This window comes from Syngnathus leptorhynchus, chromosome 12 (assembly GCF_054491065.1).
Source record: "Syngnathus leptorhynchus isolate UIUO chromosome 12, UIUO_Slep, whole genome shotgun sequence".
Taxonomy (NCBI): Eukaryota; Metazoa; Chordata; class Actinopteri; order Syngnathiformes; family Syngnathidae; genus Syngnathus; species Syngnathus leptorhynchus.
In genome coordinates this window covers 9998930-10022233 of record NC_141206.1, presented here as the reverse complement: position 1 = coordinate 10022233, position 23304 = coordinate 9998930, and the positions used below count along the sequence as shown (strand labels likewise).

Here is a 23304-nt window from a genome sequence, read left to right as displayed (position 1 = left end):
CTAACAATCCTATGGAAGTAAAAAAATTTGAACACTGCGATATTTTAACCCGATATGGCCTTGTTTATATCTTTCTAACTTATTTGAAGTTTTTGGTTGTTGTATTTGCATTTGTTTTTATTACTCTTCTGAGTAGCCTGGTACCAGCTTTATGGCAGAAAAGGAATGTTTTGTTTCTTAGTGATATTATTAACTGCACACAAGATAGAGAAGGCTGACTAGATTTTCAAGTCCTATTTTTAGTATACTGGTTATTTGTAATGTATGCCAACTGGAAAAGGAAGGAAAAAAGACAAATGTATTTTTGCATGGAACAAAAGGAAAAACAAGTCAAGTGTTATTTGCATAAGACAACTTTATTCCTGAAGGCCAGCATTAAGATTTATTGGATGCCATAGCACCTCTTATTTCCTAAAATGGCAGATATTATTGCAATAAGTTCATGAAAAAAAATTGAAATGAATAAAAAACAAACATTTAAGAGCCATGTGATGCTAACAAGATACTCGTTTCTTTTCAAATGAATCCAAAAATTCAAATAATATACTGAATATGTTGGAAAATATGTTTTTCAAATTCATATTATTTTTTTTTTTTTTACACAACCCTTCCACTGCGTATAGAAATAACAACACTACCTAGACTACTTCCGTTTAGCAGTTAAATCGGCAAGTCTACGGCCAGCAGGTTCAGCTTAGCACTAAGACTGGCGGAAATCTTTTCCAATAATAAAACTTATTGTTTGGCCATATTTTTAGTCTGACTTGTTCATGGGACTTTATATATACACACTCATGACATTGTAACATTTTCCTGGTATTTCAACTGATTTATTTTATTGTCCGTGTGGCCCAAATGTAGACTATACCGCTGCCCCAGCTAGTTGACTTAAAAAAAAAAGAAAAAAAGCTATTTTTGCTAAAAATATATTTTTAAAAAAATGCAGGAGACTGTACAATGTTTGGCATTCATTGAAGTGTTAAAAAAAAAAGCAGAAAAGACAAATGCCCAAAATTTAACAATGATAGAGAATGTTCGAAATTGAATCCAATGTTCTTTAAAAATGTGCGTGCAAATTTTGGGGGAGGGAAATAGTAAAAAAAAAAAATAAAGCGCCAACTTGTAGAAGCATGCCCAAGTGCGTTATCACCACAAAATGTGCCTCCCACAAAAAAAAAAAAAAAAGAAGAAGAATCCCACCAGAATAAATCCTCCCCAAAAGTTAGGAATGCTGGATGAAATTTTAGGATGACCCTAAACCTAACGTTTGCAGGAGACCTTCTGTGTTTCTAAATCAAAGACCTTCTCCTCGCAGTTAGTGTTTGAGCCATGGGTGCGCGGCGATGGACGCCTTGCTCCGGTCGCCGTAGTCGTAGAGCAGCTCCTCGCCGTCCTCAATATCCCGTGACGCCACCAGGATGAGATGCGGTGCGCCGTCCATGTCGTGCAGTTTGGTTTGCAGGTTGCCACTCTTGCTGTGATTGATCAGACGGCCCAGTCGATTGGTCTCTTTGGTGGCGTCCACGCTGGATGCGGAGTGAACGTTGCATAAGAAGTCACGCCACAAAAAAAACGGAATGCAGAAAATGAGTGCGCGTCTACCAGTATGCTTTGCAGAGGTACTGAAAATAGTACATGTAGCAACCCGTCTCCGGGTTCTGGGCGTACTCGGCCTCTCGCTTTTTGGCATCTGCCATCTCCAAGAGATCACCGTGGTACTCCACCACGTACTCGCCTTTCCGGAAGCGTCGTGCGGCAAATACCGCTCGGCCTTTTTCCTCCATGTGCCGCACCTTCAAAATAAGATTTTCACACGATGCGTTTTACATTGCTTCGAAATTCAACATCTGGATCGGTCGTCAGAATTTGTTCTACATGTTGAGTTACGCTCATCCAGTTTTTGTAGGGAGTCAAGCAGGGTGGTTCTTTACCTGCAGTCCTTCCTCGATGCCGTTTGTGATGAGGTGGTCAATGAGGTGCTTCTGTTCACACTGGGCACAAAAGATGAAGTGAACATTGTGACCTTCTTTTATAGGACTAAGTGCAAAAGAAATTCGAGATCAGATCTGGATTCAATTTGATTTAGACTTTTTTTTTTGAAGAATTATTACCTTGATCTCCGTTTTACTTTTTCGTGAGCTGCGTCTTATCGGAAAGAAGTCTGTAACCTTTCGGTTCTGTGAATTTTTCCCTCTGGCACTATTCAGGGAATATAAAAAATGGATGAGAAATGTGCTAAATCAACAACAAACGTGAGAAAAACATAGGCACGTTTTGGGTGTGGCTCTCTTCTGCTGGTGGCGGCGGGGCACGGCCGAGCTTCGATTGCTGCTGTGCAAAGGAGTCGGAGGCCTGCCGGGAGCGAGCTGCGAGGGTCGCTCTGCGGCAGGCTGAAGGCGACATCGAAAGTGTAGAGGTGATGCACACTTGTCCGACCAGCAAGAGGAAGGCTGCCTTGCTGCGTCTGAAGAATTGCAATCTTTACCATTTGCTATCCGGCCTGGTGGGAAGGGAAACAAATCTTTTGTCGGAACTTCAAATGATTTAGTCGAATCATACCTTCTCCCTGCCTCTGGATTTCATTCCTCTGGCAACATAGGGAACGACAGCTTCCCTCTTGCGCCATATTGTCATTGTGGACCGGAGACGTGGGCTGAGGGCAACTTGAAACGGTGACACAGTGTTGATTGCATATTGATTCCTGTGGGTGCAGAAGAAACAAATGTCACATCCTTACAAATCCACGCCTGTGCATGTCATGTTTTTTTTTTTTTTTTTATCCTCTGGTTTATTTCTAATCAAGTTTAAAAATAAATATTTACAAAAATATTTTAACGCATGTTCGGTATCAGGAAAAAATAAAGCAAATCCAAGAAAGAGGAAAAAGGTTAGCCTAAATAATTCCATTACTTTATCTACAGTAAGCATAAATGGTGATCTCGCAAAGCACTAGTGCCACATTCAATATGGCGGCGCTGTTTACGTACGATTCCAGACGGGCTCGACATAGAACCAAGCCCACTTCCACTGTTCCCTTTAAACGTTCAGTGAAACTACGAGGTGAATGAACAGCAACAAAAAAATGATAGGAAAATACTTTGCACGTATTTTAAATGCTGTTCTTGGGTTTAAATCCACGTTTCTGTTTTTACGCTCATTTAAACGTGAGAAAATGAAGCTGTCAGTCAGGCACGAGTAGTTGCTCCATTTGGTTTTGACGAGCCAAAAACTGCAACCATTCCAAACTATTCGCATTTCGGAGTGTAAAATTGAACTCGAAAGGTTCACATTAAACGACTTTATTTGCGTCTTGTGAGAAGCTGGAACAACATTGTGTGTCCCCAACTTACCCCGTTCATGTCCGACGAGTGGTTCCCCGAGGCTCCACGCTCAGCTGTCTCCTGAGGCCGCCGTCCCTCCGAGGGTCCAAAGCCCGGGTCCGAGGAGGCAACACCGTCTGCCGTCTTCACCTTCACACCCAAGCGGCGTCCACTGCTGCTACGAGTTCGCCATTTTTTTCGACACGGATCGTACCAGTAGCAAAAGGGGGAAAATGTCGCTCCCTGTCGTCTGTACTATAATGTACTGTAAAAAAAATAAATATATATATATCTCCCCCTCTTCTGGAATCGCGAATACATGTTTCGGAGAAATACGTTTAACACAAATTTAGACATTAAATATTTACGTTATTTTTACATTTCGTCTTTTAAAACGTGTTTCAGGTCAAATCCTCACCTCAGAAATGATTGTCACATCGTTTCCATAATTACAGGAAGCTCTTTTAATACAGAAATACATGTACCTATATAATAACATACATAAATACATTTAATGTATTTTCTAATATTTTTTAAATCAATTCCACGTTTTCTGTTCCCTACTTCCAGTTCGACAGGTGGCGCTAGGTTGCAAAGTATCGATTCAAATCAAACAAGAAGAAGAAAGAAGACTCGCCCCGGGGTCACGTGACGCTTTGCTACTACGTTTGGCCGATGCGATGTTTGTCGTTTTCGTCAAAAGCATCAAAGAGGGCCATCTTTGTCCTTTGTGCCGATGCGCTATCGTGGCGGCGCGGTGGCTCCAACGGCCGTATTGGTGCTATTGGGACGACGCCGGGACGATCCACTCGACGACTGGAGGAGCGGAACCAGAGGAGGCTACGCGAGGCCTAGCGCACGTCACGTGACCAGCATGCGGCGGAGAGCTTGATTAAAAAAAAGAAGAAGAAGATGGCGTGAGAGCAGCGGCGCGGACAGGACAACAACCAAACCCTCGCGGCGAGGCACCCTCACTGCGGACGTAGAGTGCCCCGTGTTCCGCCACTCAAGTAAGGTAACTCTTCTCGAAACTACGTCGGAAAAACAAGAATTTGCCGGGATTATCGTGTGTGCTCTTTTTAAGAACTAGCCGGTGCGCGGTTGCTGCTTCTTGCGATTCAACGTCGCCAACGCTAGCTTAGCCGCAGCAATGACACAAACAGGCGAGGCAACCCCGCCAACTTAGCCGCGTTTAAGTAACCCTATTACGGGGCGCAGCCGGAGGGGACGCCCGCTGTGGTTCGCCCTTGGTGAAGTCGCGTCTTCAGTTATCTAACACGTCTAGCTAGCTGGCTCGCTTGCGTCTGAACCCCCCTTTCAAGTTGCGGCTAATCTCACAAAATGAAAAGGTTAAATATGCTAAACAGGATCAAACATTCCAGATGTTGCGTTCAGGTACCAGCGTGTTCCGTTCAGGCACACACGCCTGACATTGGGTTCTCGGCGGCGGGGCTGTTTACCAAGTCATGATGAGTCTATAATTTTCATTTGGGTCCGTACCTGGCGACCGGTCCAGAAAGTAGATCTCATCTTCTCGCCATTAGTCCTCCGGCATACGCTCCACCTTACTTAGGGACACAAATAATAATAACAATCAAAAAATATCGAAATGTGTTGCATGGGATGTTGTGTCCAGGCACTGTCATTGCAAGATCGACTCGGATGTTTACGACAAGAACAATGACTGCATGTTTTCTTTATTCAACAAAATAAGGCTAGACACGACCAATTTCCAAATTTATATAGCGACCATTTGCGTCCGATCCTTTAAAACAAAATGCGAATTTGGGTTTGCTTTCGATTCGTCTTCTTGCTTAGTAAAGCTAGCTAGCTTGGCCGGAGCTGTGTCACCCTGCCCCGGGGACATTGGAGCAAACAAATTAAGCTACCAAATAACGAAATGAGCCCGACTACAAATGCTGAGTCTGAGCGGAGCGCCTTTGCGTGATATGTGCAGAGTAGTTTGTTGAAAAGATTGCAAGAGTGCTGTTAGGAGTTGTTCGTAGCGACGTTGTCAAGAGGAAGCAGGAAGTCGGACGTAACAAACACGTGTCTTGTTTGACTCGACCTTCTCATTTACAACGTCATATTCATATGTTACCGACCAAAATTAAGTATCATGAGTTATTTTGACAAGGGAGCAGTTGTAAAGTTCATGTCAGTTTTATTTTTTTAATCACGCGTGCTGCAGCTTTCAGTTTTTATTCTCCAGAGTACATTTTTGTGCATGTCACCCCCAAAAATTAAATAAATGTTTTTTTTAAACCGTTACAAGTCTTAAGCATGGATGTCAAAATGATCACACATAAGTAAAGATGCCCCTGTAGAAATGCTTAAAATGATCAGGAATGTATAAATAAATAAATGAATAAATGAATTAAAAAAAAAATATATATATATATATATATATATACATCTTTTTTTTTATACAAATTTAGCAGAAAACGTGATGAGACGGTCAAAGAAACAAAAACAAAACAATGGGAAAAAAAATTCAATAGCGATATTTAAAATCTCATTTAGCGTTATAAATTAAGCTTCATTCCTTTACTGTTGAAATGTTATGTCTTGTGGCGCTGATATTTAACTGATTGTCTGTGTCTTGCAGATGGATCCCGAACAGGATTTACTTCTCACTGCTCTCAGCGAGAGCGGCATTTGCCCCAATGACATTGGAGTATTTGACGTCGATTCTCAGGATGTCGCGCAGCCCTCCACAGCTCAGCAAGTGAGATAGCGTTTCCCTCACTTTCCTCTTCTCAAAGGTTTTGGTGTTTTCAATAACATTACCGCTTGTCTTTCAGTCTATCTCAATCAGCGCCCTGGACGCCGGCTTGGGCAACGAGTCTGGGGAAGTTAAAACCGAATCGCCGCCCCCAGGTCCCATCGTGACTATCAGGGTAAGATTTTATTGGATTTTTTTTTTTTTTTTAAACGAGTCCTTAGCGCCAAAACTATTACTTAATAACCTGATGCATGGTGAGGACGAAAACCATCATGTAGCAGGATTTTGCTGCTTTAAAATCAACGTTTCTTTCTGTCTCGCAGCAACACAAACCTCAGCCGTCGACCACCACCTTTGTCTTAAATCAGCTGAATCAGCTTCCGTCGCTCGGAACGGCTACCACCAAGCCGTTGTTGGGCAACTCCGTCAAACACACCATCACCGTCACCAAGGTGGTCCACGTCCCCAACGCCGCCCTGCGAAGCACGTCCATGCCCACCTCCACGATCAACACCCCCTCAGTGTCCACAGCTGTGCCTTCAAACCCAGACCAGGTTGGAATTTGCCGTTTTGCCGCCCTTCCCTGCCGCCCTTCCCTCCGCTTTCTCTTACACGCGTTCTCCTGTTGAACAGATCCAGTTAAAAGACCTCCTCAGGGCGGGAGGTGCCAAGAGTTCGAACCTGAAGGGTAACAGTCTGGTGGAGCTCATGAAACTCAAGCCGCCGCCAGACATCGCCACGCCGGTCGCCACCGCCACAGGGCCCAGTAAGATCGACGTCCACCTCGTCTTTACGCCAAGTTGACTCTGCAACGAAACCTAAACATTCCGACAATTTGTTTGGCCCGCAGGTGAGATGAACAACGGCATCAAGAAGGAAAACCCGGCAAAAGAAAACGTTAGAAACTGGAACAACGACGAGGTCAAAATGCACGCTTTCTCACATTCCCTGGTGAGTCAAAGACGCCATTCCCATCGCGTCTGCAAAGCGGTCCGATGTCTTTACCGGCTGTCTTATCACTGTGCAGAACGCGCACGGGACGAGGGAGGAGGACGAGCCCGAGGAGGAGGAAGAGGAGGAGTTGGGTCACGCCGAGACGTACGCAGAGTACATGCCGATGAAGTGTAAGTGGGGTGTCGTACCGACCTGGCCGAGAAAAGAAGGTCGACGAGTAGATGTTTGTTAGCCAATCTCTTGCTAAGTAGCTCTCGTCCTGCACAGTGAAAGTTGGCCTGCGGCATCCCGACCCAGTGGTGGAGACCAGCTCCCTGTCGAGCGTCAACCCGCCCGATGTTTGGTACCGCCTGTCCATCCCGGAGGAGGTCATCGATCGCGGCTGCCTGTCGGCCCTGCAGCTGGAAGCCATCACGTACGCCGCCCAGGTCAGTTGCGCGGTGTCACACCTTTCTGTCAGGAATGTATTCAAAGAAAAAAAAACCCCACATGGCAGCAACACGAGACGTTCCTGCCGAGCGGCGACCGAGCGGCCTACTTGATCGGTGACGGCGCCGGTGTAGGGAAAGGTCGCACCATCGCCGGGATCATCTATGAAAATTACCTCCTGGGCAGGAAGCGGTCGCTTTGGTAAATACCTCCTCGTGATCTTTGCCACAGTTACAAACACAAATGTTTCATCTCTAATTTTCTGTGTCCAGGTTTAGCGTTTCCAATGACTTGAAGTATGACGCCGAGCGGGATTTGAGAGACATCGGCGCCAAGAACATCCAGGTCCATTCCCTCAACAAGGTACGACGCATGTCAATGGAAAGCCAATTCTGTCAGTTTTCCATGATTTGTCCACGTTAAGTGTGAAGACTTGACAGCCTGACTCAACACGTCACTTTCCCCCCCCCCAGTTCAAGTACGGCAAGATCTCCTCCAAACACAACGGCAGCGTGAAGAAAGGCGTCATCTTCGCCACTTACTCATCGCTGATCGGAGAGAGCCAGTCGGGCGGCAAGTACAAGACCAGGTTTGAGCAACTGCTCCACTGGTGCGGCGAGGACTTTGACGGCGTCGTATCCTTATGTTCTTGTGCGCATGGGCTGGATCAGTGGTTCTGAAATTGAACTGAGCCAAGGCAGACTTTTGACTTTTTGTTGTTTGGGAATCGTTGGTGTCCTAGCAGGAGTTGTTTAGATAATTCTTCTTTTGGCGGCGTTTCCTTAACTCCACTGTCTCCAGATTATCTACGACGAATGTCACAAGGCTAAAAATGTGTGTCCCATCGGATCATCCAAACCCACAAAAACCGGGCTGGCGGTGCTGGAACTTCAGAACAAACTCCCCAAGGCTCGTGTGGTGTACGCCAGCGCGACAGGTGGGTAGAATGCGGGCGAGCAAGGGGGAACTACCGCTTGAAATTTGCCAAGCACTAAAAGCGTCTCCTCTCCTCTCAACAGGTGCTTCAGAACCAAGAAACATGGCTTACATGAACCGCCTGGGCATCTGGGGCCATAAAACGCCTTTCAGGGAGTTTGGCAACTTCATTCAAGCGGTCGAGCGCAGGTGATTGACAAAGCGTTCAAAAAAACGACGCTTGTTGTCATTCATGAAACAAAATGCTAAGCTAAACACATTTACACGGGACCTCATTCAGGGGCGTGGGCGCCATGGAGATTGTCGCCATGGATATGAAGCTGAGGGGAATGTACATCGCCCGGCAGCTGAGTTTCACCGGCGTGACGTTCAAGATCGACGAGGTCCCGCTGACTCATCGCTACATTCAAATGTACAACAAATCGGTCAGGCTGGTGAGTCCGCCGCCATCCTTTAGCATCTCCGAACCTCACCTTCCACAAAGGTGTCCAATTGATCTTGAAGTCCCGCTTGCTTCCCCTTGCAGTGGGTGAGCGCTCGGGAAAAGTTCCAGCAGGCGGCCAACCTGATGGATGCCGAGCAACGTATGAAGAAGTCCATGTGGGGCCAGTTCTGGTCGGCCCACCAAAGGTTCTTCAAGTACCTCTGTATCGCCTCCAAGGTACGGAGGGTGGTCCAGCTGGCCAGGGAAGAGGTCCAGAACGGGAAGGTGAGACTTGACTCCTCCTGCATGTTTCATTTAATTGATGAATAATTAATGGAGATATAGCAGAAGCTGGTCTTTGTAAGAAATGCCGACTTTCCCCCTCGCAGTGTGTGGTCATCGGCTTGCAGTCCACCGGAGAAGCGAGAACTCTGGAAGCCTTGGAGGAAGGTGGCGGGGAACTGAATGACTTTGTGTCGACCGCAAAGTAGGAACTACCTCCCGGCAAATTTTTTTTGTCTTCCACAAAACTGCAATGCATTCAAACGCCTCGGCTGGTGTCTCAGAGGTGTGCTGCAATCTTTGGTGGAGAAGCATTTCCCGGCTCCCGACAGACAGAAGCTTTACAGCCTGCTGGGCATCGACCTCTCGGTCAAGAAGACCCCTTTGCCCATTGACTCCACATCCCAGACCCAGCAGAAGGGCAAGAAAAGAAAAGGTATGGCAATTAAGGTCATTGTCTGACTTTCAGACGATTAAAAATGACGTATTGTTGTTTCTCCAGCCCTGGAGATGAAGAAGAAACAGCAGAAGAAGAGGCCTCGCAATCACGGCGGCCTGTCGGGCACGAGCTCGGACGAGAGCCAGTCGGACGAGTCGGACAAAGACTCCGGCAGGGACGGCGACAGCGACGACAGCTTCAAATCGGTCAGCTCGGCGGACGAGGACGACGACTTCAACCCATTCAGAGACGAGTCTGGCGAGGACGACGAGGACGGTGAGGGACGCGGGTTCTGAAAGAAGCCCAATATACCGGGTGGGTTGCCTGTGCGGTGCCAACATGGTTTTCTTCTCTTCTGTTCAGATCCCTGGCTTGTCCGAAAGGAGCCCAAGAAGAACAAAGAGAAAAAGAAGAAAAAGCGAAGGAAGAGCATCGACCCCGATTCTATTCAAAGTGCCTTGCTGGCCTCGGGCCTGGGCTCCAACCGGCCGACGTTCACCGCACCCGTCACCCCTACGCCCACGCCGGCCCCAGGTATACTGGAATTGCACTTTGACGCTTTTGGAGGGAAACTTTTTTTAACGGACCCGATTGGCCGCGCAGTTAAAGCCGAGCCCGACAACAGCTGCTTGACGAGCCAGGACGCCGTGGAACACGCTCAGAAGATGAAGAGGGACCTCCTGGAAAAACTGGAGGAGGTAGCCGAGGAGCTGCCGCCCAACACGCTGGACGAGCTCATCGACGAGCTGGGAGGACCCGAAAATGTTGCCGAGGTAGAAAATGTGGAATTTAAGCCATACGATATCATGTATGATTGAAATTGTATGATATTTTTTTTCTGTAGATGACGGGTCGCAAAGGCCGCGTGGTCAGCAACGACGACGGCACCATCACGTACGAGTCCCGTTCGGAGCTGGACGTCCCCGTAGAAATCCTCAACCTCACCGAGAAGCAACGTTTCATGGATGGGGAAAAAGTAAAGGCTAGCACTTTACCTTAGCGGCCTACTCGTTGGACTCGAGTCTTGACCGTTGCAACTATTTTTTTTTGTTTTTTTTTTGCTCAGCACATCGCTATCATCTCGGAAGCGGCCAGCTCGGGCATCTCGCTGCAGGCCGACCGTCGGGTCAAGAACCAGCGCCGCAGGGTCCACATGACGCTGGAGTTGCCGTGGAGTGCCGACCGAGCCATCCAGCAGTTCGGTGGGTGCAGGCCAGAGACTCGCCGCCGCCTCTTCTGTGACTTTGCACACGATAGAACTCACTGTTGCCGTGTGACCTGCAGGAAGAACTCACAGGTCCAATCAGGTCACAGCTCCCGAGTACGTCTTCCTCATCTCCGAGCTGGCTGGCGAGCAGAGATTTGCCTCGATTGTGGCCAAAAGATTAGAGAGTCTTGTATGTTCATTTTTTTTTTTTTTTTTTTTTTTTAAATCGGTTTTTAACAGTGGATGTCAGACTGACTTGGGCGTTTCTCTCCAACAGGGGGCGCTCACGCACGGAGACAGAAGAGCGACGGAGACTCGAGACCTCAGCAGGTTTAACTTTGATAACAAAGTACGCACAAGTTGCGCTGAAGCTCAACAAGACAACTTTATTGACTCAGCCCTCCACCTTTGAAATTCTGCCTTAATGAGTGTCAGAGGAGCCCCAATATTTTTGGCCTCCCTTGTGTTTGTGTGACTCGGCTGCAATCATTTTTTTTCTCGTTGCAGTACGGACGAAACGCTCTTGAAATCGTCATGAAATCGATAGTGAAGCTCGACACGCCGCTCGTGTCGCCGCCCTCGGACTTTCAAGGAGATTTCTTCAAAGGTACGAACGACAAAGAATCGCCGTGAGTTCCTGTTTGCCGTGGAGGATATTTGGGCCTAATCGGAGTTTGTCGCTCAGACGTTCAAAGGGGCTTGATCGGCGTGGGCCTCATTAATTTGGAGGACAGATACAACTCGCTCTCCCTGGACAAAGGTGAGCTTCACAACCGCAAAGCATGATCTTGCAGGATTCCTGCTGTTGTCTGCTTTTCAAAAATACATTTGTGGTGATCCGACCCTGACTCCAAACAGACTATAACAACATTGGGAAGTTCCTCAACCGCATCCTGGGCATGGAGGTCCATCAGCAGAACGCCTTGTTCCAGTACTTCTCCGACACACTGGCCGCCGTCATCCAGGAAGCCAAGCGCAACGGCAGATTTGACATGGGCATTCTTGGTGCGAGGCGGCTCTGATGACAATGGACTGCGACGATGGAGCAATCCATCTAATTGTTGTTGTTGTTGTTGTTGTGTGTTTTTTTTTTTTATTAAAAGATCTTGGTTCTGGTGATGAGAAGGTAAAGAAGTTGGACTGCAAAAAGTTCCTGACGCCGGGCTACACGGCGTCAGGCCACGTTGAGCTTTTCACGGTAGGTCCCTGTCAAAGTGTTTTGGGTGGCAAGTAACTTGTGTAATTTTTATTTTTAGTTTTTTTGTGAAGATTGTTTGCTAAACTCCCTCGATATATGAACATGTACCTTTAGCTCTCTGCATTTGTGTGCGTGGGCAGGTGGGCGTGGAACGAGGGATGTCCTGGGAGGAAGCCACGCATGCGTGGGCAGAACAGAACGGGTCGGACGATGGCTTCTATGTGCAGGTATATTCAATCGGATGGACGTTAAGTCACGTCACGGCACTTTCGCTTGGGAGGTGATTCAAACAGCGCGCGTGTGTGTGTGTGTGTGTGTTTGACTCTCTCAGTCACGGAACAACAAGAAGACCGCCATCTTGGTGAAGGAGGTGAACACAAAGAAGAGGCTCTTCCTGGTCTACCGGCCCAACACGGGGCGGCAGCTCAAGCTGGAGTCGTACGCTGACATCAAGAAGAAGTTTAAGAAGGTTGGCGCAAGCGCTTTTTAACAAGACAAGTGTTTTATGGATGTTTTAATCATTATTTTAATGCTCCTCGTTGTCAGGTCTTATCAGAAGACGCCAAGCAACACTGGAACGAACAGCACACCTCGTCGGCACAGATTTGCTCGCATGCTTTCTGGTAATTATGCAGAGTATGTTCGTCAAGCAACGTGACAAGATGCCCACTCGGATGTTTTGGACATATGGACGTCAACCTTCTGCTTTTGTGCGCGCAGGCGGGGCAACTGCAAGAAGGCCTCGGTGGGGCTGCAGTGCGAGGTCGGCCTGCGCTGCCGCACGTATTACGTGCTGTGCGGTTCCGTGCTGAGCGTGTGGAACGAGCTGGAGGAGGTGCTCACGCCCGTTAGCGGCACCAACGTCAAGGTGCAGATCGTACGTCTGCGCACCGAGGACGGCCAGCGGATCGTCGGTGAGCCACGCGCATATGATGGAAATAGAAATAGAAATATTGATCTCTGGATTGCTCGCCCACGCTCTTGGCTAAAAAGCAAGAACCCTGAAATCGCTTAGCAACCGGTGACGATGACTCAGTCGTGATTTGAAATTGTCGCCACCCCTCACCCGTGTAGGACTGATCATTCCGGCCAACTGCGTGTCGCCGCTGATGCACAAGCTGTCCACCTCGGACCAGTTCCAGCAGCTGGCCGTGCAGGAGCAGTACAAGAGGCAGCAACTGCACCCCCAAAGTCTGAGCCACGTGCCCAACACATAGTGGACGGACGGACGGACGGATGGCCGGCCGGTCGGGCGGACGGCGTCAACGCGGACTGGTGTACATACCGGGAAAAAAAAAAAAGGAAAAAAAAGTTTCAGGGTTGTTGATGTTTTTTTTTTTTATTTTATTTTCTTTTAATTTGGAAGACTCGCCATCACCCCTCCTTCCGACAGGGGTGATGTTTTTCGTCCTCTGACATTCAGAGTGGAAGATGTGCGACGGACCCCTGCCACACTGGAAACTGACGGCTACGTTACAATCCAATAATAAATCCTTCAGACTTTCACTTTTCCATCCGTGTTTCATTTCCCACGATTGTCGTGAGGGATCTTTGTTTCGACCTGCATTACTCGCAACACCAAAAAAGTGGGAGATTTGTGATTTGATTGACCCGCATGACGTCTTTTTTTTTTTTTTTGCTTTGAATGGTCTTCTCAGGTGTTTGACCACGACAGCTCATTTTGTAATCAAATACGTCCTTTTCGTCGTCTATCACGTGACGTAGGATGGCACCACTACAACCGCTAGTGGAGAAATAAATCAATTGTTCTTGATTCAGAGATAGGAATTGTGCAAATGTTGATTTTTGTACATTTTGATATTTTAAAAAGGTTGTTTATTGAACTAGCCCGTTCATATCTTCAAAACTCTACTTTGAGCATTTCATGTCCACTCCATGTACTTGTAATGTTATTAGTAAGACAGTCATTCTGCTAATGTACTGAATTATTTTACAAGTGTATTGAAAGAGCCCGTTGATCTAATCTGGTCCTTAATCGGCATATTTAAGGGAACCTGTTTTAAGCATTCATTTGATATCCATTTTTATATACTAGTGCACTTGACCTCACTCGTAAAACACATCACTAGAACTGCCTCAGTGTTTTTCCCTCATTATTAGAATTCTAGACTGCAATTGGATCCCATGAATAGCACCAAAATTCCCACAAGTTGCTGTTGTCCCATTAGTGTGTAAAGGTGTCATAAAGCAGCAGGAAATGTTAAGACACAAGAACTTACTAGTGAGGTCAAAGGGCATACTCGCCCAGCCCTTAACATGGATATCAAGGATATTGAATACTTTCATTCTCAGTGCACTAAGAGGATGTTGAAAAAATGCCATAAGGTTTGGGAGATGTTGCATTTAGGGGTCTGTCGGGGCTTTGGAATGTCAGCAAAATCATTTCTCGCTGACGTAGCCCATGAAGTGACAACGCTCAATAAAGCTTGGTATACAGTACTTGTACTTCCTGTTTATTTTTTTTACGGATTTTTTTGGGGTCTGGGACCTCAAAATGGGTAGAGAAGGAAATGTTATCAATAGTTAATGGACATTCAATATAATGTAGCAATAAAGACGATTTTAGTAATGGGTCAAAACATGAGGTTTTGGGATCTGTAGTAAACAATTTCATAAGAAATGCTAATTTGATTAATTTTCATTCACGATGGACCCTGATGTCAAAATTGGGTCAAACCATTTGTCTGCGGCCCAGAGGTGCGCACTAATGTAATTATTTCACTCAAAAAGTGATTAGTGAAAAATATATTCAACCACTCGTCTCTCTTTATTAAACTGGGAAAACAGAAAAAAATGTCAAAAGAATTTCTTTTTCGGACGAGCCTAAACAAAGCGAGTTCGAAAATGACGTCAAAATACTAAAAAAAAGCTCCTAAGTCGTTTAAAGTGACCCAAAAGCGCGGCTCAACTTTGCTCCTAAAGTGTGCTCCGTCCGGTCAAACGTGCCGCTTTTGGCCGACAAAAGTGTGTCTTTTCTTCCACCGGGGCTCGGCTCGGCTCGCCTCGCCTGGCTGGGTGTCAACATCCAGTGACGGCCATGTTTGCCGGCGCCGCCGTAAACAACAAAAAAGTGGGAGACAGACGCCTCGCTGAATGTCGGGTCATTTGGATTTCTTTCATTTACAATGTCTCTGGGAATGTCTTACAAGCCCAATGCCCACCAGCACACTCCGGGAACTTCGGGGAACCAGGGTGAGCACAAAACGTCCGAGTGGGTCCCGGCAGGGGCGCTTAAATCGACGCTTAAATTCGGGGGTTCTCGGAGAATACCTGAAGAGAAAGCCCCGTGTGTGTGCGTGGAGTTTTTTTTTGTCCGGTTACATATGTCGGGTCACATCCTGGGAGCTAGGCTAATTCGTAGCCGCCATTATTACGAATGTCGACAAGGAGGAGGGAAAAAACTACACGGACGCGGTCTCGACCGGGGCGAAGGCGGCGGCGGCGTCTTGCGCGAGCTTCGCTGGCTTCTGGGGTCGCGCTCCCGGCCCGGGTGGGCGCCGTCTACGCGGCGACAGTCAAATAATGTATCGGTCGTGTTTCGTCGAGGAAGCCTCGCTCCGCTTCCTCGTCCATGATGCTCCCCGGCTTGGAGCTGCTTGATTGATCCACGCCGACGAGAGGCGCCTCTTTGCGGACATCTGCTGACGGAGACGCGTTACTGCAACCTTACATGAAACTTTACTCCCCCCCCCCAAATACTTTGCTCTCAAAGTACTCCAATAATGAGCAACCTTAAAATACAGAAATGTAGAGTTTGGTATCTCTTATATTTTAATGTAAAAAAAAAAAAGCCTACGGGACAGAAAATTCAAATTTGTTTTGCAATGTATTTGTTATAACAAAAAAGAAAATATCAGCACTTCACTTTGACAGCTTTTCAAGTTTGAAATGAAAAATCTTTGTTTGAAACAGTTGGCAGCCTCCAGTCAGCAGCCAACCTGGCCCATTTGCAGTCCTACAGGCCTCTGCTGAGTGACTACGGACCGCCTTCTCTGGGATTCTCACAGGTAGCACCAACACAATTTTTTTTTGGGTGCAATCGTGAACCATGTCCATTGCTTTAGTTTCATGTTTCTCTCGATTGGCTTCTCCAGGGCTTGACCGGCAGCCAGGTGCCTCAAAACAAATACGCCGAGCTGCTGGCCATTATCGAAGAGCTGGGCAAGGAGATCCGACCTACATACGCTGGCAGTAAGAGCGCCATGGAGAGGCTCAAAAGAGGTCATTCCTTTTAGGTTGAGTAAGAAATAAAAAGACATTTTCCCAACTCTTTCTCTTGTTGTTGTTGACAGGCATTATCCATGCCCGCGGCCTGGTACGTGAGTGCTTGGCAGAGACGGAGAGGAACGCCAGGTCCTAGCGACAATCACATTCCGTTCAAGGAGATTTCTTAATATGCGTCTTTAAACAAAAGGAAAGGAAAAAAAAATAATCAAAATTTCAACTTGCATGTCATTTCAGAAGTGGACGGAGACGTCCCGACTCCACGTTGTACGAATGAGTCAAACTTGTTTCCCGCTGCCCACTTTTGGGGAACTTAGTTTCTTGTTTTTTTCTTCATAAATTTTGCATGCAAAAAAAGCGTAGACGCCAAATGTCTTGTACAGGGATTAGACACATTTTTCATATGAGTGACGGACGGAGTGAGTGAGTGAGTGTCAATTCATTTGTGTTCAGGTTGGTTTTGTTATCAAAAGAAAATGCTGTTACTTGCATCTTTGTATGTATTTATTACACAGTGTAATAAATTGTATTTTCAATACAGTTGTCCTGGTCAATCCTTTACTTTTGCAGCCTTGACAGTTTTAAATTCTGGCCAATGGGGAAACCAATCGATACTGTCCACCAATCACATGACAAACTTTTACTGACGTATTTACGTCATTCCAGCAGCCAATCAGCGTCTCCCTAGCATATACCTGACAAATATGGATGACAGGACGACTCGAACAAGCTGGTAAGGTTAACTCTTGTGGCGTCTGCTACATCTACGCTTATGTTTGTGTAATAAAACATCTTGTTAACTGTTTTCCGGTTCCTCCAAATGCATTTCAGCCTAGCCTGTAAGTTGGCTAGCAGCGGCATTCATATGCGTGGCGTGTTAAGTGTTAGTTAGCTAGCACTTAGCATGCTAGCGGAGCCCGCCGAGCTCAAGTTAACCACAACAAGCTCGCGACGTCACATGACAGCGGTGACCGAATCTGGCGCACTGTGGCCGGGTGACATTTGTGCCTTCTACAGCTGGCGAGGTGACACTTTTCGGGTGCAGCGTTTAACAGTCTGTCACCTTATTTACATATCAGCTCAGACACTAGTTCTAAGATCTATGGCCACTAAAGCAAGTTATTTATGACATGGGGGCGGGGGCACTTTTCTATTACTAATTTGACTTTTAATAATGGCAAATGATTTCAGTCAAAATCAGAGAATGGATTCTAAAGCAGTATTGGACAAGTACCAAAAGAAAGGAAAGCAGAAAAGTGAAAGGAACTCTGAAGGAAAGAAGAAAAAAACAGGTTTGGGATGGAAGGAAAGAGGCAAGGAAGGATGGATGAAGAGCAAGTTCAAGAGATGTAAGGAAGCATTGATTAAAAAGAAAAGTCCATGTGATATTCACATCAAAATTGAAAAACGACCTAAAACCTGCTAATAATCAATTGATTGTCACACATAATGTCTTTGTTTGCTTGTTTTGTAGCTGTCAGAGTTCCCGCCACCTCTGTACAGGCCCTTAAACATGTCCACAGATGACAGCATCTCTGAGGACGTGTCCAGCTCGGGGCCCCGCAGCCACTGCCGGGCCGGTGGCGGCAAAGAGAGCGAAGCGTCCCCGCTGTCCTCCGAGGCCACCACGGCCTCGGGGCTGGCTGTCTCTGAGGGTAGACCTTCGGCCTCCCAGACCACAGGGGGAAGTGCGGCCTGCCAGACTGTCAAATACACACCGCCGTGCAGTAAGATCAGGTGCGGAGTTTGGCCTCTTTGCCCATTTTGACATTTCTGTACTCAACTACAAGAATATTCAGGTGTCATAGTACATTAGCAAAGTATCTGATGCTTTTCAGGGGTCTTTGTATAAGCACAGAGGACGATGCGTTCACTTCAGGCAAGAACCTCCCGTTCATTAACCCAAGCTCCCTCGATACTCTCCGAGCCCTGGTGGAGGAGATACGCAGCGGCGGCGAGACCGACCCGCAGGTCTGGAAGGACTGCGAGGTGCGACAGCGCGAGCTGACTTCCCGCTCCATTAATCCAGCGTCTTGCTGAGTGCTGTCTTTTTCTTTTCTTTTTTCCCCTCCTGCGTTACCTCAGGGCCGATGGCTGCACCTGTTTCAGCTGGTGGAGAAGCAATACCAGGAGCAAATCCTTGCGCAGCAAGAACAGTATCAGTGCCAAATACAGGTAGCCCTGCACATTTTTTATTTCTAAGAACCAATTGACTTGAATGTAAATACTACATATAGCAAAAAATGTATTATTTTTTACCGTATATATTAGTTGAACTTGAATTCTGCAGTTAATTCAGGACGAGATCAAAGCGCTGGTGCAGCTCCAGAACCGGCCGCCGCATGGAGACTTCACCCACAGCGCTGCCATCCAAACCAGCGAGGATACCACCATCACCACCACCAAGGACTTCCTGTTGCCGCTCATGGCCGGCGAGTGCATTTTCCCCGCTGGCGCGCCCAGCGAGAGCGACAGCCTGGCCGCCCCCGCCGCCCTTTCCCCGTTCAGCTCCCCCTCACCGCCTCACAGGTCAGACGGCGCCAACCCACCGGTGGATGAGCAAGCTACCACGGGGCTCAGCAGCGGCTACGGCACGCTGTCCGCCTGGGAGACGGGAGAGGCGCGCCGGTGGTCGGAAGACGCCGACGCTCCCGACGAGGAGGAGCCGCCAGCAGCCCACCGGCAGAAAACCTCGGGGTGGGTCACACTTCTTTCGACTGCAGCGAGCTAAGAGTTGAAGTCGTAACCTTTTCGTATGGTGCCGTTTGTGCAGTCAGATTCTGACCTCCTGGGCTTTGAGGCAGAAACTGCGAGTCAAGAAAATCAAGACCAGACCAAATTCCAGAATTCCCGAGTACGAGGAACTGCCACGCAGCCCGACCAAGTTGGGTCTCGGCCCACCGGAAAGCCCAAACTACCAGCATCCTGCTACCGCTTCGTCCTGCGCCTCTTTTGCGCTGAGGAGTAGCGACAGCCTCTCGTCCGAGGCCTCAGGTGACTTGTTATTGAGATCAGGCGTTCTCTCCAAATATTTACAAGAACCCACACAAGCTTAACGCCAATTTTTCCCAATATCTTATGAATAGAAAGTTGTATCCCACCCCACCCCTCCCCCATTGTCTACTCTAAGGCCTAACCTACTGGCGTCTGAACGAGTGCGACCTCTATCGCCGTCTGCCGGACGCCCTCGACCACAGCGGGAGTGGGGCCGCGTTCTACCTGCAAGAAAGCTCCACAGAGCAGGTGACAACAAACTTTTAGCGTAGCCCGGACTACCCTCGGGGCTCTTTGACATTTTGGGTCCTCTGTTGTAGGCTGAGGACTTTGGTGTTTCTCTTTGCGAGATCTACCAGCACAAGCACAGGACGGACCTCAAACGCTCCGACTGGGAACGCTCCGAGACTTCGACTCCATTGTCGCTGCAGGTAGGTCACACGGTAAGCCCTCTAAATTTCCTTCTTGACGTTTTTTGCTGTTGTTTGACTTTCCACTTGCGCTTTTGCAGCCGCTGGCTGCGGAGGCATCCCGGCCTTTCTCGACGACACCGCTGAGTCTCGATGGCGTCTCTGATGAATCCCAGGAAGTCCCGCCCACCCCGCGCATGAAGACCGGCGAGGAGGCAGACGCCACCCGTAACCGCTGTACCACTCTGAGGCCCGGTTCTGGTTCTCAAGAAGATCCTGTTGTCTTCTCCCTGTGAGTCCAAACAGCAACGTGTCTTTTTTTTTTTTTTTGAGTAACAAATGCAATTGTCACGTTACTCCGTCGTAACTCCAGTCCTACAATCCCCCGCCCCCCAAAGAATTTGCACTTCTACTTAAATGCTTTTCTACATCCGTCCCATCCAGGCTACGACGGAACCTGAGAGAGAAGCACGCACGACACGTGGCTGACCTGAAGGCGTATTACGAGTGCGAGATTCAAGTATTGCGAGACAAGTTGAAGCTCCGAGATCTGCCCGGAGACCTGGAGAAGAGCAACCGGATGCTTTCAGAGAGGTTTGCATGGAGGCTGCTGGATAATTTTCCAGTTCCCAAGTTTCGACTACAAAACTTTTTTTTTTTTCCATTATAGCCTGTTTAATCTTTTATTTTGATGGTTTCCAGGTGTCAGCATTTGGAGAAAGCCTTGGCTGAAGCCAGCCGACGTATCGACAAGCTGGAGCAAACTAACTCCACGCTGGAGAAACAGCTGGTAGTCCTTTTATTGTGGGAATGCCAGTCGACATCTTCTCGGCTCACTTACAGTATCCTCACAGTGAAGACAAAGGCCAAAAAGTAACGTGCCTCCAATGCCTTGTTCAGGCCGAGTGGCCCGAGCGTTACGCGGTGGCGGGCGCCACCGTTAAGTCGCTGCGTCAGCGCTTGGAGGACAGCAAGCGATCGGCCAGGGAGAAGGCAGCGGCCGTGAAGAAGGCTCGACGGCAATTTGACGACAGCGAGGCCAAGAGGGAACGCGAAGTCCAGGCCAACAAAGAGGTGAAGGTCGAGAGCAGGGAATGCAAAGGCGATGTCCGCTGACTAACGTGTTTTTTTTTTTCTTTCCCCTTTTCCAGCTCCTTGCTCAATACAACCGTGTGCTGAAGGACAACGACAAACTAAAGGTAACCAATGAAGACAGACAATCGCCATGTTTTATTTTTTAAAACAAGCAAAAAAATAAAATACTGTGGTTTGACAGAGCAACTTGCTGTTGACAGAAGACAAACTTTACCAAGCCAACAATCTCACTTCAGACCTGAAAAGGTGATTTTCATTATTCCTACAATATATATTTTTTAAAAAGCAAAAATATTGCATTGTTTTTCCCCATCTTTTGTTGCTATCATCTTCATTCAGAACCATTTCTAAGCTGGAGTCTCAAGTACGGCAGTTGGAGCACGAGAACCAGGCCAGAGTCCGCCACACCCCCCAGCCCGCCGCCCAGCCCTCCGGAGCTGGGTGAGCGGCTAGCCATGCTAATGTAGCCATCTTCATCCGTACTTGTGGAGGAGCGTGTCACCATGATGTTTTCCAATATATCTTTCAGTCTTTTCCACCATCCTGACCTGCTGCACTCACCCAGCAGAGGCAACGCAGAGCCGGATGTCACCCGCAGGAGGTCGCCTCGGCTGGAAGTCCAACAGCCGGCCTCTGCCGCAACCTCTGCGTTCCCTTCCCAAACTTCGAGGCATGTTCGACTCTTAAAATTAGAGCGCTGATAAGAGTAGTGCGGTTCATGATAATTGATACTACTAGCCTAACTCGCAATTAGCATTCACAATCATTGCTACTATTAGCTGTACTCATTTGCATTCCGGTTCTGCAGGTGCACAGCCGCCAGAGACCCCGACCAGACGCCGTCCAGACTCCGAGAGGAGGGCGCATCCCACCTGTCGCCTATCATGAGGGCGCTGATCGAGATGGAGGAAACTCGAGCCACAGAGAGCAGAGCCCCCTGTAAGAACGTTTTACATGCCAGCCCCCATCCCCTGCTTTCACCCACCAATGTTGTCACAGGGGTGGCCAATCACAGGCCATCACTGGGCGCCGCGCTCACAAGTCAGAGGAGTTTGTCTCCGGACGGCCATCGCTCGTCTTCGCTGCCTCCGCCAGGACTACAAAGCACCATCGCAACCACGCCAAGTATGATTTTTTTTCTCGTCTCGTATACCACGTGCTCTCGTTAATTTCAACGCCTTGTGTTTACTTTGACCGTCAGCCAAGAGAGAGACGTTACTTGCCCCGTTGCCAGCCAAGGGCAGCCCTAAACGATGCCCTACGGAGAACTACTCCACCGCCTTTGGTCACATGATGCCGCGGGAGGAGCACCTCGGCAACAGGTCAGTAGCTGTCATTATCAATGCAAGCGATGATTCATGCATTATTCCCATTTGTATCTTTCAGCCGTGACTCACACGTCAATCACGCGAGGCCCCACTCGTTCCACAGCGGCAGTCCCAGGACCAGGCTACGCTTTGGGTCAGCCGAGCACCACGGTAAGAAAGTGGATCGAAAGAACCAGTGTTCATCTGACCAAGATGGCGCGCGTGGTTCCCTAGGCGTAGACGCTGCTGTCGGCTTGGAGTCGCCCGACTATGGCGATGCACAGCTGCCGTGTGAAGATGGAGGAGGATACCTGGCTTCTGACAACAAAGTTCTGTCATTGGCGGAGGCTGAGAGGCTTTTTGACGAGCTCACGCGGGAGAAACTCGAGGCCAGTTCAACACATTGCCGCCAACTTCTTCGGTGTGTGTGTCTCACACTCTTGTGTGTGCGCGTGGTGCAGATCGAGGCATCTCTGAGCCGCATGCCAACGTCGGGTGGTCGAGTGAACATGAAGACGAGGCTGGACCAGGTGAGCCACACTAAGATGGTCCACGTGCTCCTTGGCGAAGGTAACAGACGTAGCTTGACGTGTGTGTGTGTGTCAGGTGGCCTTAGAGGAGCGTCTGGAGCATCTGAACCGAGACCTTGGGTCCATCCGCATGACGCTCAAGAGGTTCCACATCCTGCGCTCCTCCAGCAGCATAGCGTAGCAGCATGCTAATGTTAGCATGGCCTCGCTACCATGTTTTTAACATACTACCTACCACTCAGGGATACTTTTTATAAAACATTTCTGGAAGTCTATATTTTTTTGTACCATACAGATTTTTAGATTCAAAGATCTTGTACATTACTAATAAGAGTTTTTTGACACAGCTGCAGTATTTGTTTTTTTCCATTCTCTTGTTTACATAATTTACGGTGAAGGAAATATTTTTGTGTTACTTGACATTCCAACGTTTTATTTTGCAGCAGGACCAGAACCAGCACAATAATAATCTCTGCACTCATTTTTCCCTCTTTTTTTATACTTACCCCAAACCTCCACATTACCTACTTAATATGATCATCATTCCACAATAAATTCTGCTTATTTTTTCTTAGGAATGTGCTGTCTTTCCTTCCAATATTTATGTAATAATGTGGAAAAAACAAATGTAAAAAAAAAACTTCCTACTCACCAGGGATACTTATTGTCAAATATATTATGTGCAGATCTGTCGGGATGTTTTTGGAGTTGAAGTTGGCTGAACAAGTCTTGAAAAAAGCTGACTAAATTCTGCACATGAGATTGACAACACGTAGCGGCTAAATCTGCCCCCCCCCCCCTTCAAAAAA

At 47.8% G+C, this 23304-nt stretch overlaps 4 protein-coding genes across 9 annotated transcripts; 3 read left to right on the top strand and 1 right to left on the bottom strand.

Annotated features, from left to right (window-relative positions):
- Positions 1-337: 337 nt before the first annotated feature.
- Positions 338-5357, bottom strand: kmt5aa (lysine methyltransferase 5Aa). Of its 2 annotated transcripts, none has more exons than XM_085926836.1 (9): positions 4821-5357; positions 3958-4207; positions 3351-3585; positions 2560-2701; positions 2272-2500; positions 2112-2199; positions 1932-1991; positions 1603-1793; positions 338-1526 (listed from the first exon to the last, which is right to left on the bottom strand). In XM_085926836.1, the coding sequence occupies exons 3-9, from the start codon at positions 3357-3359 to the stop codon at positions 1316-1318; spliced, it is 930 nt and encodes a 309-aa protein (XP_085782962.1). In that variant the 5' UTR covers positions 3360-3585; positions 3958-4207; positions 4821-5357; the 3' UTR covers positions 338-1315. The 2 variants fall into 2 exon arrangements, with proteins under 2 accessions (XP_085782962.1, XP_085782963.1); XM_085926837.1 differs by having other exon boundaries at positions 1636-1793.
- On the top strand, positions 3953-14374 carry sbno1 (strawberry notch homolog 1 (Drosophila)). 2 transcript variants are annotated; one of them, XM_085926824.1, is made up of 33 exons: positions 3953-4330; positions 5929-6048; positions 6125-6220; positions 6369-6599; positions 6679-6811; positions 6896-6996; positions 7073-7169; positions 7267-7427; positions 7496-7629; positions 7701-7791; positions 7902-8063; positions 8230-8365; positions 8448-8553; positions 8645-8798; positions 8891-9073; positions 9178-9275; positions 9355-9506; positions 9573-9785; positions 9873-10043; positions 10113-10282; positions 10354-10485; positions 10576-10711; positions 10794-10906; positions 10994-11065; positions 11224-11323; positions 11402-11476; positions 11575-11721; positions 11820-11914; positions 12055-12141; positions 12246-12383; positions 12461-12537; positions 12635-12828; positions 12989-14374. In XM_085926824.1, the coding sequence occupies exons 2-33, from the start codon at positions 5929-5931 to the stop codon at positions 13129-13131; spliced, it is 4218 nt and encodes a 1405-aa protein (XP_085782950.1). In that variant the 5' UTR covers positions 3953-4330; the 3' UTR covers positions 13132-14374. The 2 variants fall into 2 exon arrangements, with proteins under 2 accessions (XP_085782950.1, XP_085782949.1); XM_085926823.1 differs by having other exon boundaries at positions 3953-4335.
- Positions 14375-14739: 365 nt separating this feature from the next.
- cdk2ap1 (cyclin dependent kinase 2 associated protein 1) lies at positions 14740-16685 on the top strand. The gene is made up of 4 exons (XM_085926839.1): positions 14740-15127; positions 15848-15942; positions 16030-16156; positions 16228-16685. The coding sequence occupies exons 1-4, from the start codon at positions 15061-15063 to the stop codon at positions 16293-16295; spliced, it is 357 nt and encodes a 118-aa protein (XP_085782965.1). The 5' UTR covers positions 14740-15060; the 3' UTR covers positions 16296-16685.
- Positions 16686-16814: 129 nt separating this feature from the next.
- Positions 16815-23225, top strand: mphosph9 (M-phase phosphoprotein 9). 4 transcript variants are annotated; one of them, XM_085926832.1, is made up of 23 exons: positions 16815-16892; positions 17634-17896; positions 17998-18148; positions 18245-18334; positions 18450-18856; positions 18933-19153; positions 19290-19402; positions 19474-19584; positions 19665-19855; positions 20008-20157; positions 20266-20353; positions 20464-20637; positions 20715-20762; positions 20840-20904; positions 20998-21099; positions 21188-21328; positions 21467-21597; positions 21658-21783; positions 21860-21980; positions 22045-22136; positions 22200-22354; positions 22427-22495; positions 22572-23222. In XM_085926832.1, exons 2-23 carry the CDS (start codon positions 17673-17675, stop codon positions 22674-22676), a joined length of 3075 nt encoding a protein of 1024 aa, XP_085782958.1. In that variant the 5' UTR covers positions 16815-16892; positions 17634-17672; the 3' UTR covers positions 22677-23222. The 4 variants fall into 4 exon arrangements, with proteins under 4 accessions (XP_085782958.1, XP_085782954.1, XP_085782957.1 ...); XM_085926831.1 differs by adding an exon at positions 17351-17508 and having other exon boundaries at positions 16853-16892; positions 21467-21783; positions 22572-23225; XM_085926828.1 differs by having other exon boundaries at positions 21467-21783; positions 22572-23224.
- Positions 23226-23304: the final 79 nt, after the last annotated feature.